This window comes from Manihot esculenta, chromosome 4 (assembly GCF_001659605.2).
Source record: "Manihot esculenta cultivar AM560-2 chromosome 4, M.esculenta_v8, whole genome shotgun sequence".
NCBI classification, from domain to species: domain Eukaryota; kingdom Viridiplantae; phylum Streptophyta; class Magnoliopsida; order Malpighiales; family Euphorbiaceae; genus Manihot; species Manihot esculenta.
In genome coordinates this window covers 28,558,097-28,577,070 of record NC_035164.2, presented here as the reverse complement: position 1 = coordinate 28,577,070, position 18,974 = coordinate 28,558,097, and the positions used below count along the sequence as shown (strand labels likewise).

The following is an 18,974-nucleotide window of genomic DNA, read 5'->3' as shown; positions in this document are numbered from 1 at the left end:
TAGAGAAACATCTAAATCAATCTATCTAAACTCAAAATACAGTGAAGTAAATTTTTTTATAAAAAAAATTAAATAAGATCCTCTTTCCCCATCCATGGCCTAATCGATCTAAAAAATTTCCCAATCTAATATGCCTCTTATTTGCGTGACTGCTTTGCGTTGGCTCAAATCCTGAATGAGTGTATTTGGTCCCATCCAAAAATTTATCGTTTTAATTATATTAATTACAAATTTTCCATTAAAAAAATATATTTTTCAATTAATATAAAATAACTGCAGCATATTTTATTTGAGTCAGATTTTTGTTTTTTTTAAATACTATAAAAAATTTAAAATATTTTTAAAAATTAATTAATAAATATTTTTATAAAATAAAAATAAACTAATTAAATTTTATATAAAAATTAAATAATAAAATATTTAATAAATAAAATTAATGAAATGATTAGTTAATAAATTTTCTAATCATTTAAATATATTTTTATATATTTTTAAAATAAATAAATTAAGTAATGAAATTTTTAGATTATAGAAATTAAATAGTAATTTTTTATTTTTCAGAAATAAAACTGAATTATTTAACTTTATGTTGAAATTGAAAATCAGTAAAGGAACCGGCAAACGAAATCAAATTCAAACCGTTTCAACGTCTGGAACACATTTTAAAAGGCAAAAGCATTGAAAACGACAATTATTATTTTAAAAATATAAAAGAAAAATGGAAGAGGTTACTTAAAGTGATCATGCTCTTGCTCCGTAATCGCCAGCTTTTTATCCCCATTTTTTCTAACGCGTTAAGACTTTCTTTGCTTGATTGATGACGTGGAGCACTTTGGCTGGAAGTCCTTGATTTTATTTCCTACTCGCATAAAAAATCTACGCGGAAAGGCAAGAACCGCCCAACATCACTTCCACTCGCCATCAGTTTCGATGACGTAATTCATCCCATATCAACTGTTGGATTAAAACCTGGAAAATCATTTGACCATTGGATTGCGTACGCTGCTGAGGTTACGAGTGGTAGTGGTGTTTGTAGTTTCGTGGATGTGCAGGCAGAAATTGTGGCGCAATTTAGGCGGCAAAGGAGTCTAATTGTGTAAATAGTTGGAGGTGGAGGGGTGAATTTGGAAATAAAAAAGGCCAAAGAGCAAAAATATGATGGAGGTTTCAAGGATAGTCCGTTATTGCTTTTGGACCTCTCCTGGTTTTGAATTTGCTGGCGCCATTTGCAGGGTATGGGATTTCTATCGTAATTTTCATCTTTTAAAAGTCTCTTTTTTTTTTTTTTTTTTTCCATCTTTTGTTTGGATATAAAAAAGTGTCTTTTTTCTTTAACTTTTATAATTTCCTCGATTCGATGCATAAATTTAAAATTATATGACAATTTTTAAATAAATATTTTTTGATTTCTTCATAAACATATAGTTAATATATATTAAAAAATTATTTTAATTTTAAAAATAATTTAAAAATAAGAGTTATTTAATGTTAAATAATTTATTACAGCCTCATACAGAATAAATTTATTACAGCATAAATGGAGGAGGAACTGGTTTTACATGGACAAAACATGAAAAAACACGACAAAGAATAGGAATAATAACCAACGATTAAAACGGAACAAATCTTTTGAAATTTCAAAAACTTTTAATTTTCTTGCCAGTTGGAATCCAAGGTGGAAGCCACCAAGTAATGTCCAAGGTAAAAACATTCAAGGGTGGAAACTGTGGATTCGGTCCATAATAATCCAAAATCAAACCACCCAGAGTTGAACAACACCATAGAATAGTCAGCTCCTAACTTGACCAAATACAAATCTCTCTCCATTTTCTTTTCTATATATAAACAAAGAAAATAAAAATTTTAAGAATTAAAGATAACGATAAGCCATCCACCCCGCACCAGTTTCGCCCACGAACCAGCCTTCATTTCAGTGCCTCAACTAACTTTACACCTATCAGTTTCCTTTTCTTTCTTCATCTTCTTTATCAGGTAACGGAATTTCATTTTTGGAAAAGAAAGAGCGAAATTTGAGGGATTGTTGGTTTCTTGACGGGGATTTTTATCTCTAGTTGTTGGGTTTTTTGTTTGAATTTGAATTTTTAGAAAAAAAAAATGGAGTATTGCGTGGCTGAGAGAGCGTTGAAATCAAGTTTACGCAATGAACTCGTCTACAAATCTACCCAACAAGCTTTGTTTGAAGATTTCTTGTGTTCGAATGCAAATAATGGGGTTGTTTCGTGCGATGATTTCTCTGTTGATTGTTTCTTTGATTTCTCTAATGGAGAATGTTATATTCAAGAGAAAAATATGTTAGAAGTAGAAGAGGAAGAGGAGGAAGAAGAAGAAGAGAAAGATTCTCTTTCTGATTCCTATCAAGATCGTGTTGATGATGATAATAACTCCAATTTTTCTACCACTTTTTCTAATTCTCTCCTCTCCGGCGAACTCTCTGTGCCTGTAAGTTGAAAGAAAGCCTTTATATTCATGGATTTCTGTTTCATTTTTGTTCCTTAAATGACGAAACCCATCTTTTTATCTTGAAGGTTGATGATTTGGCTGAGCTTGAATGGGTTTCTCAAATTATGGATGATTCTTCCTCAGAATTCTCCCTTTTGTGTCCTTTGAAACCAGAGAACTTAAGCAATCGATTTCAACCACAACCTGAGCCTGCTAATTTCATCAAAACTTCATGCCTTTTCCCTGCCCCAATCCCATCCAAGCCAAGATCCAAACGTTCTAGAGCTAGAACCTGGTGTATCGGGTCTCCGATCTCAGACTTATCACCATCATCACCGTCTTCTTCTTCGTCGCCGGCGTCGTCCTCTGCTTCAACTCCATGTATTGTTCTCACCAACATGGTCCAAAGCATTGACTCCATATTGACCGAACCCCCGATGAAAAAACTAAAGAAAAAGCCGGAACTTCAAACCGGTGAGGCGTTCGGTTCGACCCAGTTCCAGCGCCGGTGTAGTCATTGCCTGGTTCAAAAGACTCCGCAGTGGAGAACCGGTCCGCTCGGAGCCAAGACGCTATGTAACGCTTGTGGAGTTCGTTATAAATCGGGCCGGCTTTTTCCAGAATATAGACCTGCCTGTAGTCCAACCTTTTCAGCGGATGTTCACTCCAATAGTCATCGGAAAGTGTTAGAAATTAGGAAGAAAAAGGAAATAGTCGTACCGGAATATGGCATGGTTCCTAATTTTTGAAGATTTTAGCTTCGTGAGTAGGTTTACGTGAACCGGTAATCGAACCCGGTTTGATTAGTGAAGGGGATGTTTTGCAGGATTCAGGCTTTGTAACGGTAAAGGATTATAGGTAGGTATTTTCCTTGTTATAGGGTTAAATTATATTTTTAGTATTTTTATTTAGGTTTTTGTAGGTTTTTTTTACCCTTTTAATTTTTGTAGGACAAGTTAACGAAGAGGAAAGAATTTACGAGCAGAAGTTAATTGGAAATCTAATATCTAAGTTATTCTGGAGATCCATAAATCTCTTTATTTTTAATATTATTGTTTTTTATTATTATTTTATTTAATTGATATACTTAAAAAAAATTCTTACACGTAAAAAAAATTCTTACTCGTTAGTTACACTCATTCAATCCCAAACTCATGCATTATTTAAAATTAAAAAATATCTTATCCAAAATATGATAAAATCTACGTATAAATTTTAATAATAAAATAATAAATATTTTAATTTTATTGTTTAAGCGTATTATATCATACATTATTAAAATTTAAAAAGTTGAAAAATGCAAAAAATTCACTTTTTAAACTTTTATAAAAAATTTAAGAGACTAAATTTTACAATCCATTGAAAATAAATACATATTCAACCAACTCATATTTCACTTGATAGAGCTATTTTTATTTTCTTATCCTTTTAAATTATAGAATTTTTTTAAAAACAAATTGAGCAGTTTGTATTAATATAATTTAATCAAATAAGGTGGGATCTCACCTCAAATTGAAAATCGAGTATGACTAATAGAGTTTCTAACTAAAGTATGAGCGGTTGGAGTGAAATCCAATGAACATAAATATTAATTCTAGAGTCTAATAAAAATTTACAATCTTATAAAATTAAATCAAATTATGAAAAATCTAAAGTAAAAGAATGAAGAGAGCACCATCAACTTGATATAACCAACTGAAATCATCATGAATCGAAGATAATGCATGAACCTGAAGTGAGAGCACATCAGTGAACTGGATTAAAAGTGTAGAACTGAAGTCCGAAGACTTGTTTGAGCACTTTACCAGTCCAAGAAGAAAGAAGCTACTTCTTCGACAATCTGAATAGTTGAAGGTGTCTGCTACTGTCACAGTAACAAATTCTTAGCAAACCAAAATTTCCATGAGCAAGAAGCAACAAAAGTAATTTTTTCTTTGTTGTGAGATGCCAAAACCTGCATTAAAAAATTAATAAAATCAATATTAGTCTACACATCCACTCCCCCAACCTCCAAACTTCCTTAGATGAAGAGCAATACAAAAAGACATGATCAATGCTCTATTTTCATGACACCATAAATAACTTGAATTCACATTCACCCCTATGCCTCAAGTTATCTTTTGTTGGCAATATATTTCTATAAACTCTCCAACAAAAATCTTTTACTTTTGGAGGAGCTAATATCTTCCACAACCTCATCCATATATCACCCCCCAACCGAGTAGGAGCTCTCCCAAGGATTTTCATGGTCACATGATAAGTCAACTTGACGGTATAAACACCTTTTTTGTCAAAATGCTACAATAGTTAGTCCTCCCTATTAGAAATACTAATAGAAACGCTTATGATGGCTCTAATATCACGAGATGAGAAGAGCTCTAAAAGAAGAGGAATATTTCACTCTTTTCCATTAGCATAAAAAAGTCACACGCTCTTAAATTTGGTTCAATAAATTCCAGACCATCATCCGCATAATATGAATCCTCTTTTGGAATCTAAGAATCGGTAGCAACCACTACCTTCTTCCCATTACCCAACTCTCCACCTAACACCCTTTCGAATTAACTCTCTTAAAGAAGTCCACTCTTCCAAACAAATCTAACATTATTTCTCACATTAGCGGAAAATAAATCACTATTTGGAAAATACTTCACTTTAAAAACTCTATAGAAAGAGTATTTATATTAGTTAAGAGCCTCCGTACTTAGTTTGCCAAGTAGAGCCAAGTTGAAACTTCTAAAATCTCAAAAGCCCATAACTCTATCCTTCTTGCTACCACACATTTTTTCCCATGCTAGCTAATTAATGTCATGCCTGCCTTCTCTCTTACCACTCCACCAATAAACATTAAGCATCCTATGCAATTCATTTAAGATAGTAATAGGGATTTGGACGATATTCATGCAATACGCAGGAATAGTTTGCGCAATGAATTTGATAATGACCTCTCTACCAGCCTTAGAAAGAAATCTGCTATTCCAAGAATTAACTTGCTTCCACATCTCTCCTTCAAAAAGCAAAAAATCTGCTTTTTATTCATCCAATAAGAGAGGGAAGTCCCAAATAGGTCCCGTGGCTCAGAGGAGAATGAACGTCAAGAACATTACTAATTGCAGATTTCACATTAGAAGTTACATTAGGGCTATAAAAAATATTAGATTTATTGAAGTTAACCACTTGCCCAAAGGCAACTGCATAATAAGCCAAAATAGACTTAATTCTGTTTGCCTCCTCCAATCTAGTATTAAAAAACAATAAAAAATCATCTGTAGAAAATAAATGTAAGATCCTAAGACACCTGACCTTCGCTCGATCACCTTGCAACTACCTTTTCTGTTATGCATGTCTTAACAAAAGAGACAATCCTTCCGTATACACCAAGTATAAATAAGGTGAAATAGGATCTCCCTAGCACAATCTCCTACCATGTATAACGAGACCAATCCACACACCATTAAAATTAAAGTGATAAGAGATTTCAGAAAAACACATAGTAAGCCACTGAATCTACTTCTCTACAAATTCAAAACGCCCAAACATACCCTTCAAAAAATCTCACTGAACCATAGCATACGCCTTAGATATATCAATTTTAAAAGCACAATTCCTATCATTCCTACCGTTATTATTATTCATATTATGAATCATCTCAAAAGCCATCATAACATTATTAGTAATCAACACACAAAAGTCAATTGATTTTCAAAAATAATAGTAAATTGGATTCTTAATATATATCATTTAATATATATTAAAAAATTAAAATTTATTAATTTTAAAAATAATTTTTTTTACTGTAATAAATTAATACTCGGAATCTTTCTGTATCGACTCGTTAACTTTGAAGTATTCATAATAACAAACTAGCATTTTATGATGGCTTCAACGCATACCAAGAGGTCAACATTTGAGAGTCGGACAAAAAAAAATTAAAGATAAAACTTTCTGTTAAATTGAATAATTTTTTTATTGTTTTGAAATTTCCACTTTTAACTTAACAAGTATTTTTTGTTTTTATATTTCTGTAGCATTTTTTTCAAGTCTATTAAAAACATTGTTGATATGATAAAAGAAAAAAAGAAAATCATTTGGTGGTTGTGGAAATGACGTGGTGATTGCACCATGGGTCATGGTGCACTTAGTGGAAGCCAAGTGTCTAAAACATCATCAGTATTAGGTGGAACGATCTTTGCAACCTGGCAGAACATCCGTGGCCAATTTTATTAATATTTATATTTATATACATCTTAATCAGAAACTTAACTCAAAAAAATAATGGACATTATTACTGACGGTGCCACGAGGTCCCCATGACTCTTGGACTTTGATTTAAAAAAGAAAAAATTACACATATTTTCATGCCAAAATTATATATATATAATTAAATCGGTTCGCTGGTCCTTTATTTTTTAATTGCAGTTAGATATCACACGGACTAACAAATTATATCATATGACTGAAAAAAAAAAATTACATAGTTTAAAGCCTCATTATTCAGACCATTAAAAATTATTAAAATTATCACATGATCACCCTATCAACATATCACAACATAAAATTAATAATAATTTAAAATTTTAAAATAAAATTATAACAAAAGTAAAAGTATAAATTTTTTTTAATAATTATCTATTTTATTAATAAATTTGTTTTCAGAAGAGAGAGAGACAGAGATTCAAATCTCTATAACTTCAGATGAATTACATTTTTTTTTAACCATTTTAGGAAGTAAGATTAGAGAATCAAATCCTAATTTAATCTATATATTATTATTCTTTGAAAATTCACTTTAAATATTATTATAATTTAGAAAAAGTGGCTAATTATCATTATATTTATAATTAAAAGAATAATTTAGAAAAAACAGTTTAAAAAATTATTTTATTATTTTTAATATTTTTAAATTTTTAATATTTTATAATTAATATATTTAATAAAATTATTTTTTTAATGATATTTTTAAAAGTAATGATATACAGTAAGGATATTGGGCAAATTCAAATAAAACCGGTAAATAATAATTTTAGTTAAAATAAAATTAAAATAAATTGTTATTATGAAATTATTAATAAAAATAAAAATAAAAATAAAAATATTTATTTTTAAATATATTTAATAGTTGATACGACACAACATTCGCCCTAAATGTGTCATGGTTTGTCACCATATAATAGGGTCATGTGCCAAGATCTTAATAAGTTATAGCATGTGGTTACAAAAATCTTACCTATAAAAAGGAAGGTTAGGGTATCGTAACACTCGGTATTCAGAACACCAAAATTCGCCTTCTTTTTAATAGGTTAAATCTTCATATAAAATTACCATTAGCGAATACAATCCAGTAGATCCTCGTTATACCTATAATCGCTGATAATTGCTGAATCTGTATCCACTGGCCGGTACTAATCGGATTTTCAAGAGATGCGATAACTAACTCCATCTTCTTATAGTACAAAATCTAATGATCACATAAATCAAGGTACGCAATTTTTACACAACTACTTTTAAGTTCAAAGTATCTCATTACATTCGCCATTTTCTTCAATTTACTGACTTGAGCGTTGGAGTGGCTACCTTACTTTTTTTCAATTTACTGACTTAAGCGTCAAAGTGGCTATCATAGACACCAATCACTTGACTTTCTTTTTCTTGCAGATTTATCAATCGTAACAGAGCTCTGTTTCAGCCACATCATTTGGTTCCATTGTCGGAAAATTCCATTAGATTTTCTCTATTCAATTGGGTATAAACTGGTCTTTCATTCATTGTTCTCTTAAAAAGAAACATTTTTCCTTTTCTATTCTCTAAAATGGCTTGGCTTACAATTCACGAGCTGCTGCTAAGGCTGCAGCCAATAAAGACGTAATAATTTTCTCCATTCTTGATAGTGGACAAAATACCCTATCAATGGCCAATGAAACTGATTTGAGCAATCTAAATAATGAGCAGATGCTTCAGTATATAAAAAGGCTACAGGCCACTCTCGAGCAGTATAAAGTTTAGGAGGAGGCCTTCTTCATGGCTCTCAAGATAAGGGAGGAGGCTTCTATCAATACCCCAAGAACTCAGACAGAAGCAATCCAAACACAGTCCAAGAGGAAGGCCAAGCTAGAGGAAGAAGAGTCGTCGAATGAGGCTCCAAAGGATATCGATTGAAAGTTGATATGGATCTTACAAAGGTACCAAAAGGAGAAGGAGAAGGATTATAGGTTAGACGATGCCTCGCTCCTAACATAAGAGATCTTGGCAGAGACAATTCTCGCCAAGTTTAAACTTCTAAATTTGGACAAATACGAAAAAACAACAGATTTCAGAAGTCATCTGGCAATATTTAGGATGATAATGCAGTTTCAGAATGTCAATGATTTCGCATTATACCGAGTGTTTCCGTCAACAATCATAGGTTTAGCTTAGAAATGGTACCAACATTTGAGCTTATGTTCAATTTAGAACTTTACCCAATTCGCTGTGTTATTAAATATAGGTTTATTACTTGTATACCTCTTAAAAAAACTCTCCTCTAACTTATAGAAGATCCGCCAAGGAGAGGGTGAGTCTTTAAGAAATTTTATCTTACAGTTTAATGTAGAAGCATTACAGGTAGAGGAATTAAATCATGAGATACCATGTGAAGTATTGAAGAAAAGACAAAGTCCAAAAGTACATCAGACGGGATGATGAAGTCCAAGCAAAAACAAAAGTCAGAGAGGTGAGAATATGTGGAGACAATAAAAAGGCCACAAAACAGGTATCCGCCAGACCCATAATCTATGTGTTAGTCCCGCTAAATAAGACATTTTATGCCACAGCCACAAAGCAGGTATCCGCCAGACTAATAATCCGGGTGTTAGTCCCGCTAACTAAGGTATTTTATACTAGGCCACAAGGCGGATATCTGTCAGGCTCATAATCTAGGTGTTAGTCCCACTAAGGCATTTTATGTCAAGTCATAAGGCAGGTATCTGTCAGGCCATGCAATAGGATGTTAGTACCGTTTCACAAAAAGTTTCTAAAGCATTTTATATCCAGGCTACAAAGTGAGTATCTACTAGGCCATGTGACTGGGTGTTAGTCCCATTTTGAAAAAATTTTCACATTTCGAAAAAATTTTCAAAGGCATTTTATACCAAAGCCATAAGGCGGATGACTGTCAGACGAGTCTTCGAGTGTTAGTCCCAAAAGGCAAAGGCAAGTTTATGCCAAAAAGCGCCACAAGGCGGACATCCGTCAGGTGAGCCTTCAGATGTGAGCCCCAAAAGATAAAGGTGAGTTTTCTATCGAAAAGCACCACAAGACGGACAATCGCCAAGCGAGTCTTCTAGTATTAGGCCCAAAAGACAGAAGTGAGTTTATGCCAAAAAGCGTCATAAGGCGGGTAACCGCTAGGTGAGTCTTTGAGTGTTAGTTCCAAAAGACAAATGCAAGTTTCTGTCAAAAAGCGCCACAAGGTGGGTAATCGCCGGGTTAGTCTTTGGGTGTTAGTTCCAAAAAATAAAAGTAAGCTTCTATTGAGAATAGCCACAAGGAAGGAATCCGCCAGCGAGTCTTTAGGTGTTAGTCCTAAAAAAATAAAGGCAAGTTTTTGCCAAGAATCGCCACAAGGTGGACAATTGATAAGCGAGTCTTCGGATGTTAGTTTCGAAAGACAAAAACAAGTTTCTGTCAAATAGCACAACGAGGCGGGTAACCGCCAGGCACATGACCGGGTATTAGCCCTAAAACTGTGGAAAACAGTTGTAAGCTTCGAATCTGAAGAATCAAAGATTGATGGGAGGACTTCTAATATGACACAATATTCGCCCAAAGTGTGTCATGGGTTATCACTACATGACAGGGTCATGTGGTAAAACCCTAATAAGTTATGATACGTTGTTGCAGAAGTCTCATTCGTAAACAGGAAGGGTAGGGCGTCGTAACACTCGGTGTTTAGAATACTAAGACTCGCCCTCTCCTGAACAGGTTAAGTCTTTGCATAAAGCTACTATCAGCGGATACAATCCAGTAGATCCCCATTACACCTATAATCACAAGATCCTTTATCCATTGGCCAATACCAGTTAGATGTGATAACTAACTCAATCTTCTTATAGTATAAAAGCTAATGATTACAAAGATTAAGATACATAATTTACACAACTACTCTTGAGTTCAAAGTATTTCATTACATTCGTCATTTTCTTTAATTTACTAATTTACGCATCAGAGTGATTACTTTAGGCGCCAATCACCGGACTTTTTTTTTTGACAGATTGACCAATCACAGCATAACTTTGTTTCAGCCACATCAATAGTGAAAAATGATAACTTGATAATTTTATAAATATCCAACTATACAAGTAACAATAGGTGCATTTGGTCAAACATTAAAAGGATAGAGGTCCATTAGCAAAAAATAAAAATATTGATGAAATTGCAACAAAAAGTAAAATACATAATTTTTTGTGATTAATTCTAAATTTTATTGATGTGATATAGTGACGTGATATTTCCGTGGCGAGTGACACAGTAATTTCATTCATTTGTAATGGTTGGATGCATTTAGAATAATTTTAAAAATTAGAGTTTAATTAATAAAAAATATAAAATATAATTACAATAAAATTAAAAATAAAAATTTTTCTTTTGTAATTAACTCTTTTTCTAATATCTCTCGAGTCCAAATATTACATATAACCCTGAAATAAAGAGTTTTGAGTACTACAAGAAAAGCAAATATGCCTAAAAGAAGTAAATGAATATCTAAAGTTGCTGTAATTTTATTTATATATATTCATATATAACTAAAAAATGAAAAAAAATTTATTATTATATCGAAAGAGTTTTTTTTTAATTAAAGTTTACTATTAGGTCAACCATAATAATTTAATTATTATTTTTTAATATTTATAATAATTTAATTTTTTAATTTGAATAGACTTATTTTATGTACAATATTATTTTATTAATAAAATAGTAATTTATAAACTAAATTATTCAATATAAAATAAATAAAATTAAATTATAAAGTTTGTTAAATCTTATTATTCTCATAGACTACACTATAAATTACCTTAATATTTTTTTTTATTCAGCTAGAATTTTTCACTTATGAAAAAAAGGTAATTTAGAAGTAATTACATATTTACAAAGAAAGACAAAAATAAAAGAGTAACAATTAAAAAAAAAAAAAATACAAATATGGTATACTTGATAGTATTATATGGAATAAAATCCCATGTAAACTTTGCTCACCTGCAATTGTTCAGAACAAAAAAAGTAATATATATAAAACTAAAATTTCTTTTAAGAAATTCCGTATATAAGTTTGGTAACCTGTAATAGAATAGGGAAAATCTTATATGGTAGTTCTGAATCAAATTTTTATACGTATCTGATTTTGTATATATATATATATATGAAAAAATTATAAGATTAAATTAATTAATTTTTATTGTATTTGGTAAATTTTAAATTGAAAATTAAATTCAAAGAATAAATTTGATGAAATTAATATTCTTATATGATTTAAATTATTTATTTTAATATTTATTAATTATTGTATTTGGTATTAAAGATTTTCATATTTATATAAATTAAGTAAATAAATAAAATTTAATTTTCTCTCTAACAGTGACTTTTGTTCCGTTACGTAACAAAATCATCTCTGCATTTAAAAGCACTCTTCATATCAACCTTGCAAACCACCTTGAGCTCATGGATTCTCTTCAATCTCCAACCACGCTCCTCTATCTTCTCCCTTTGCTTGTTGCTTTCATGATTTTCTTGCTTCACTCTCGTCGGAAACTGCCCTACCCTCCAGGCCCAAGAGGGTATCCGATTATCGGTAACATGGGTATCATGGACCAATTAACCCATCGCGGATTAGCCAGTCTCGCTAAAAGATATGGCGGGATCTTTCACCTTCAGATGGGCACTGTACATTTCATGGTCGTGTCAACACCGGAACTGGCCCAAGAAATCCTTCAGGAACAAGATAGCGCCTTCTGCAACCGGCCGGCAAATGTTGCGATGACGTACTTGAGCTATAACCGGGCCGATATGGCCTTTGCAAACTATGGTCCGGTTTGGCGTCAACTGCGAAAAATCTGTGTTATGAAGCTGTTCAGTAGAAAACGGGCAGAGTCTTGGGCATCTGTGCGAGAAGAAGTGGACTCCATGATCCGAGCGTTGATGGAGAAAACTGCTTCACAAGTTAATATCGGTGAACTGGTATTTGCTTTAACGAGGAATATAACATACAGAGCTGCTTTTGGTTCATTTTCCCATGAAGGGCAAGATGAGTTCATAAAGATCATGCAAGAATTTTCAATCCTTTTTGGCGCTTTCGATATTGCAGATTTTTTCCCTTGGCTTGGTTGGATTCATGCACAAGAAAATAAGAGGCTAGTCAGGGCAAGACAGTCTCTAGATAGGTTCATTGATACGATAATTGATGAACATATGGAGAAGAAGAAAAGAGACAAGCATCATAGTAAAGATGAAAATGGAGTTGAAATAGAAGAAGACATGGTGGACGAACTAATGGCGTTTTACAGACCAGAAGACGACAAAAATGGTTTCTACGACTCACAATCCACCATTAAGCTCACTAGAGACAACATCAAAGCTATCATCATGGTAATATACTCTTCTTTTTTATTGGGTCCATTGATGCGATAATCAAATGCTCTCTGAGCTCGAAGCCTAAACAAAGCACAGAGACCTGAAACTTAACCTCGACAAGTGCTTGATTTCTTGACTGATATGTAAGTTTGTTCTTAACAGGACGTGATGTTCGGTGGAACCGAAACGGTGGCGTCACCCATAGAATGGGCAATGGCGGAGCTGATGAGGAACCCAGAAGGCCTCAACAAAGTACAACAAGAGCTTACAGAAGTGGTTGGGTTGAACCGGGTAGTCCATGAATCAGACCTTGAAAATTTGAGCTACCTGAAATGTGTGGTGAAAGAAACACTACGTCTTCACCCTCCCGTTCCCCTCCTCCGCCATGAGACGCTGAAGGATAGTGTGCTTTCAGGGTACAGAATCCCAGCAAAATCACGTATACTGATCAATGCATGGTTAATCGGGCGAGACCCATATTTATGGCATGAACCAGAAATGTTTGATCCTAGCAGGTTTTTGAAAGATGGGGCTCCAGATTTTAAGGGAAGCAATTTTGAGTTCCTCCCATTTGGGTCGGGTCGGAGGTCATGTCCGGGTATGCAGCTAGGGTTGTATGCAGTTGAGATGAGTTTGGCTCATTTGCTTCATTGTTTCAAATGGGAGTTGCCTAATGGAATGAAGGCAAGCGAGGTTGATATGAGTGAGGCATTTGGATTGACTGCTCCAAGAGCTGAACGACTCGTTGCTGTGCCAACTTACAGGTTGAATTGTCCACTTTGAAAGAAAATTTAAGTATTAAATCTGGAAAATGGGGATATGTTAGCTTTGTAAACACAGGTTTATTTCACCGTTTAGATAATTGACATTTTTCTTCTTAATTTAAATAAAATTAAAAATTAAATTTTTATGAAGGTTTATATCAATTATATAAATTAATCCATAATTTTATGACATGCATCTTATATTTGCAAAAATTAATGGTTAATTGCACCAATCCTCTCTCAATTTAGTTAATTATTTATTTTATTTAATTTATTTAATAAGTTTAAAATAATTAATAAGAGTTTTTAGATAAAATGATTATATAGTTTAATTTTATAAAATATATATAAAAATATTTTAATTGAATTATTTTGAAATAGATGTTCTAAAGATTTAGAGGTTTGATATTAATTCTTCTTAAAATAGAAAGCCCTAATTTGAAGTTTATTTCATAAGATTTCATAACCTGCCATTTTAGCTTTCCAAATTAAAAAGAATAAAAAGACTTCTTGGCTCTTGCCCCCTCTCTCTAAAGGGAGTTTATATTACTATTTTGCCATCATTTCCTTCTTCTTTTTTCTTTTTAATATTAATTAATAACATTTATATCCAAGAAGAATAAAATTAATTTTTTTAATTTGCTCCAATTATAGTTAAAAGATTAAATTAAATTTAAAAAAATTAATAATAAATTATAATATAATTCTTAAAAAATTTATATTGTTAATAAAATATATAATTTTTTAATTTAAATTTCATATTGAAACTAAATATATCTTATATTTATTATATATAATATTAAACATATTATAAATATTTATTACAAATAAAGTGATATTATATAAAACATCACAGATAAATAATATAAATTAAAATATTTTATTGAATATTTATTATAATTTTATATTTAAAAAATTTTACTTTCTATTAATAATATTCTAAATAAAATAAAATATCATATGTTTTAAATTGAGTTTTAATTTCAAAATTTACATATTATATTATTATCAGACTATTGAAAATTAATTATAAAATTAGAAAATAATTTGAATAGATATATGTTAGTGTAAATATGATAAGTGTAAATTTAAAAATAAAAAAAATATAATTTACGTTTACTTTAAATAATATCAATGATAAGATTAAAACTTTTTTCTTTTTAAGTAATAACTAAAACGTTGCAGGGCATCTTAGGTTATAAGGATAAAAGATACTTTAATTCTATTTTTTAAAGAAATTAAAACTATATATATATATGATAAAAAAATATCCAAGTTCCATCATCAATAGAATTTCATATATTTGTTATTCATAAAATATCATCCATAAAAAATTTTAAAATATTTAAAAATAATAATAGTATGATATGGGATCTAGAAAATAAGGTTTACAAAGCGTTCTGTAAACTTAACTTAATGAAAAAAAGCTCCCTTCTCAGGAGAGTGTTTTTTCCTTTTATCCGTTTTTTTCTGTCCGCTAGTGACGCCTAACTAACCGTCTCTCATTGGGCCATCTGTCCCTACCATACTGATACGATCATACGAGGATATCAGATTCCTGCCCCATGCATAACGGCCTCTGATTCCTCCCGGGTGCGCATGTGGATGGACCCACAAGACAGGCGGGTCGATCCCCTTCCTGATTCTGAGCTGGTCCTGAAGATTGGATTAAAGTTGAGCCCAAGTAGGATCTGTTTAATGGACCGCGTGGACTGGGTCGGCCTGGTTGAGGAAGCTAACTGGAGCTCGGTCTTAAAGCCGAGCGGACCGGACCTGACTCATGCGGGAGACTTGAAGGCTTCCAAATAATGGGCTGGTACCATGAGCCTGGCCCCAGACCCGGGTGAAGAGATCCAGCGGTCATCAATTGCCCCTTTACCTTCTCATCAGTTATTGTCCGACTGATGAGGGGGTAAATATCGAGAGTAATAATGACCACGCCGCCCCAAGACAAAACTGCTCAAAATATCTTTTCGGCTCTTCATTGTTTCAAATTTCATTTCTTGTCAGTTTCCTCAGAACGTTCGCTCTTCTCTGCTCTACTGCTCTCTTTGCTTTCCTTTGCTCATCCGCCCCAACCGTTTTTCAGGTACGCCTCTCCTTTTACCATGGATAGTTCTAGCCTCCCCGATGTCGTCAACCTAGAGTCTAGCATCACCTCTTCCAACATTAGGAGTTTCATCTCCAGGGAATACCTGGATACCCCTCTTTTTCACATCCGGGCTCCTTATCGGAATGAGAGGATCGTCCTCCCTGATCCTTCTCCTACTGGCCTAATCGACCCTCAAAGGGACGTAAGTCTAGTCTTCTTTATCAAGCAGAGGGAGTATGGTCCATTTTTTAACGAGGTCTTCCGGTATTTCGAGATCACCCTTCGAATGCTAACCCCTAACTCCGTTCTTTTCATGTCTTGGTTTGAATCTGTGTGTCTGAGCTGGGGGTTCACACCCACGGTTCACCTATTCGTCAGCTTCTTTAGGCTGGTCAAAGCGAGCCAGAAATTTTACTACTTTGCCCCTCGCGAAGGGTTATCTATTTTTACGGGCTATAAGGACTCCATCAAGGGCTGGGTAGAGGGGTTTCTGGTGGTAGAATTGAAGAAGCAGACGGGGTTGGCTTGGGAGCTCGATCTCCCCTGGGAGGATGTCTCTCTGGGTTGCAACAACCTGCCCCAACTGAGCCTCACCGACCAGGTCGGATATCTTCGACTGACTTCTGTGGAGAAGAAGTATGACGTCGAAAAATGCTTGTTCGCGTCCAACCTTCGGGATATTAAGGACGCGGGTATCTTACTTTATCTGCCTGTGTTAATTTTTTCTTTATGACGTTTTGCTGAGAATGGTCCTAACCTGCCTTATTTTTGTGGCTCTTGCAGCTTCTTCAGTGAAAATGGATCAGATCAAGCCCCCCAAGAACCTCGTGCTGTCCTGGGAGAGCATGGATGCTGCTCTAGATGCCCTCCTGGCTGGGCAATCCGTGAGGGAGGCGACTCAAAGGGTGGCCGAAGTTATCTCTTCTAAGTCGGCTATCCGACCTCCTCCTCCTCCGGTCTCCTCTCAGGCTCCTAGACCGAGCTCCCGATGTAGCCAGTCATCTCGTTCCTCCGGTCGCAGCAGGTCGGGTTCAGCTCACCAGTCCTCTCAAGCCCTCCGGCCTCGACGTGCTTCTACTGAGAGGACAGAAGAGACTCCAAGAATTATTTCTGAAGTGGCTGAGGACGCCGGGCTGGCGAGGACGGATCCCGCCCTTCCTCCTGTGGATGCTTCTGATGTGGGGCTTGAAGTCCCCGCTGTTGCTGAGGAGGAGGTCCCCAAGGTGGGGCTCGAGGCCCCCATTACCGAAGAGGAAGCTCCAGGGAAAAGAAGGGAGGTTATTCTTGTAGACGAAGATGTCCAGGAGGCCCCTACCGGAGATGTTGGATCCGGCCCTGTTAATGACGGAGGTGTCACAGAGAAGGCTGGGGACAAGCATCCTGCCTTCCCCGAAATGTCCACCCCAGCTCCTGCTCGGAAGAAATCCAGGGCTTCCAAGGGATCAACTCCAGCTCTCCCTCCTATTGGAAAGAAAAAGGAAGCTTCCAAGGGATTAGCTCCAGCTCTCCCCCCTCTTGAAAAGAAGAAGGATGTTCTTGTGATACCCCTGTTGTCTGCTCCTGACAACGACATTTTGAACGCAGAGGACATCACTCATCAAACTACAGCGAGCGTTGTAGCGAAGATCTTGCGGGAGCAGATGTTCGGGGGAATCACGAAGGCTTCGGACTCTCGCCTGCTTGCTTTGACCGGCCATTTGGCTGGCTTCACACGAGAGCAGGCAACCTTCCGGTCTCTACCTCGAAGGGAGCTCGGAGATAGGATCAGGGAGATGCTCCTGATGGTAAGTTGTTCGTTTCGATTTCTGCTCGTATTCCAATTTTTTTTGTTTCTTTGTTCTGACAGTTTTCTCTTTTTATACTAGGTGATGGGCCTCTTCATGGAGGTGGACGCCCGTGACCTCTCTCTCCGAGAATCTGTTGATCTTCGGATCGAGGAGGCGCGTCTAGAGGAGAACATGTCTGCGACCAGTGATGCCAGGAGCAACCTTGCGGCAGCTCGAGAGCATTCTAGGTCCCTAGAGGCGGAGTTGTCTCACGCCCGGAGGGTTCTTAAAGAATCTGATGAGAGGGCAGCTGCTGCTGAAGTCCGCTGTGAAGAAGTCCTGAAGCAGCTGTCCTCCACGGTAGATGCCCTTCGTGAAAGGGACGAGGCTATAAACCAGAGGGACGAGGCCTAGCGTCAGTATGAGGCCTTGAAGGCTGATTTCGAAGGAGCCCAGGCTCGTCTTAACAAGGTAGAGGTTCAGAAGGAGGGGGCGCTAGCTCGGGTGGAGGTTCTCGAGCAGGAGCTGAGTAAGAGTTCAGATCGCATCAGAGATTTGGCCTCAGCGGTAGAGGAGTCTAGACTTCTTAGTCAAGGGCTTCGCCATGAGGTCACGGCTTTGGAGCATAAATGCTCGGCCCTGCTCGAGGACGCCAAACTGGTTGAAGATAGGATCCAGCTGGAGTGTGAGAGGCATCTGATGGAGTATAAAGAGTCTCCCGAGTCGAAAAAAGAGATAGAGCAGGCCTGTGAAGCTCGCCTCCAGGATTACAAGAGTTCTTCTAAATTTAAAGCCATGGTAGCTAAAGCCTGCGAGGAGCGACTTGCGGAGTTTAAAGCTTCTGACGAAATGAAGACAGCCATATGGAACAAGGGCTTTCACATGTTCGTCTCTGGGTACAATCGGGGCCTAAGGATAGCCAGATACGCTCCCTCTACCCCGTTGGCTGAACTCCGAGCTGCAAAGGAAGACTTTGATGGCGAGGAGGTGCTTTAGGGGGAGGACGATAGGCCTTTGCCCAAAGGGGCTCCTCGTACTGCAGCTGGGCCTTCTGAGGCAGGCGCCGAGCTAGGAGATGGAGATGCTGGGTCTCGGGGGCTGGAGGTCGTGCCTTTTGTGGGTACTGGGGAGTCTGAGCTAGAAGGTGTTGGGCCTCCCATAGACAGTAATGTAAATAATGTAAGTGTAGATAGTACAGGGGATAATGTAGATGATAATGCCCCTAGACATGTAAGTCCTTTAAGGACTGTTTTTCCTTCAGTAGAGTAGACTGTAAAGTAGGTTGTAATT

At 35.4% G+C, this 18,974-nt stretch overlaps 2 protein-coding genes across 2 annotated transcripts; both read left to right on the top strand.

Annotated features, from left to right (window-relative positions):
- The first annotated feature begins 1,803 nt into the window (after positions 1-1,803).
- Positions 1,804-3,507, top strand: LOC110614052 (GATA transcription factor 5). The gene is made up of 2 exons (XM_021755500.2): positions 1,804-2,460; positions 2,547-3,507. Exons 1-2 carry the CDS (start codon positions 2,116-2,118, stop codon positions 3,207-3,209), a joined length of 1,008 nt encoding a protein of 335 aa, XP_021611192.1. The 5' UTR covers positions 1,804-2,115; the 3' UTR covers positions 3,210-3,507.
- An 8,631-nt stretch (positions 3,508-12,138) lies between these two features.
- On the top strand, positions 12,139-13,916 carry LOC110612510 (cytochrome P450 84A1). The gene is made up of 2 exons (XM_021753280.2): positions 12,139-13,077; positions 13,225-13,916. Exons 1-2 carry the CDS (start codon positions 12,154-12,156, stop codon positions 13,843-13,845), a joined length of 1,545 nt encoding a protein of 514 aa, XP_021608972.1. The 5' UTR covers positions 12,139-12,153; the 3' UTR covers positions 13,846-13,916.
- The last annotated feature ends 5,058 nt before the right edge of the window (positions 13,917-18,974 follow it).

Bases quoted from the DNA above. Each gene is read 5' to 3' on its own strand.
- LOC110614052 (XM_021755500.2), top strand. From the start codon at position 2,116: ATGGAGTATTGCGTGGCTGAGAGAGCGTTGAAATCAAGTTTACGCAAT. The intron at 2,461-2,546 runs GTAAGTTGAAAG...TTTATCTTGAAG, and splicing joins CCGGCGAACTCTCTGTGCCT to GTTGATGATTTGGCTGAGCT.
- LOC110612510 (XM_021753280.2), top strand. From the start codon at position 12,154: ATGGATTCTCTTCAATCTCCAACCACGCTCCTCTATCTTCTCCCTTTG. The intron at 13,078-13,224 runs GTAATATACTCT...TGTTCTTAACAG, and splicing joins ACATCAAAGCTATCATCATG to GACGTGATGTTCGGTGGAAC.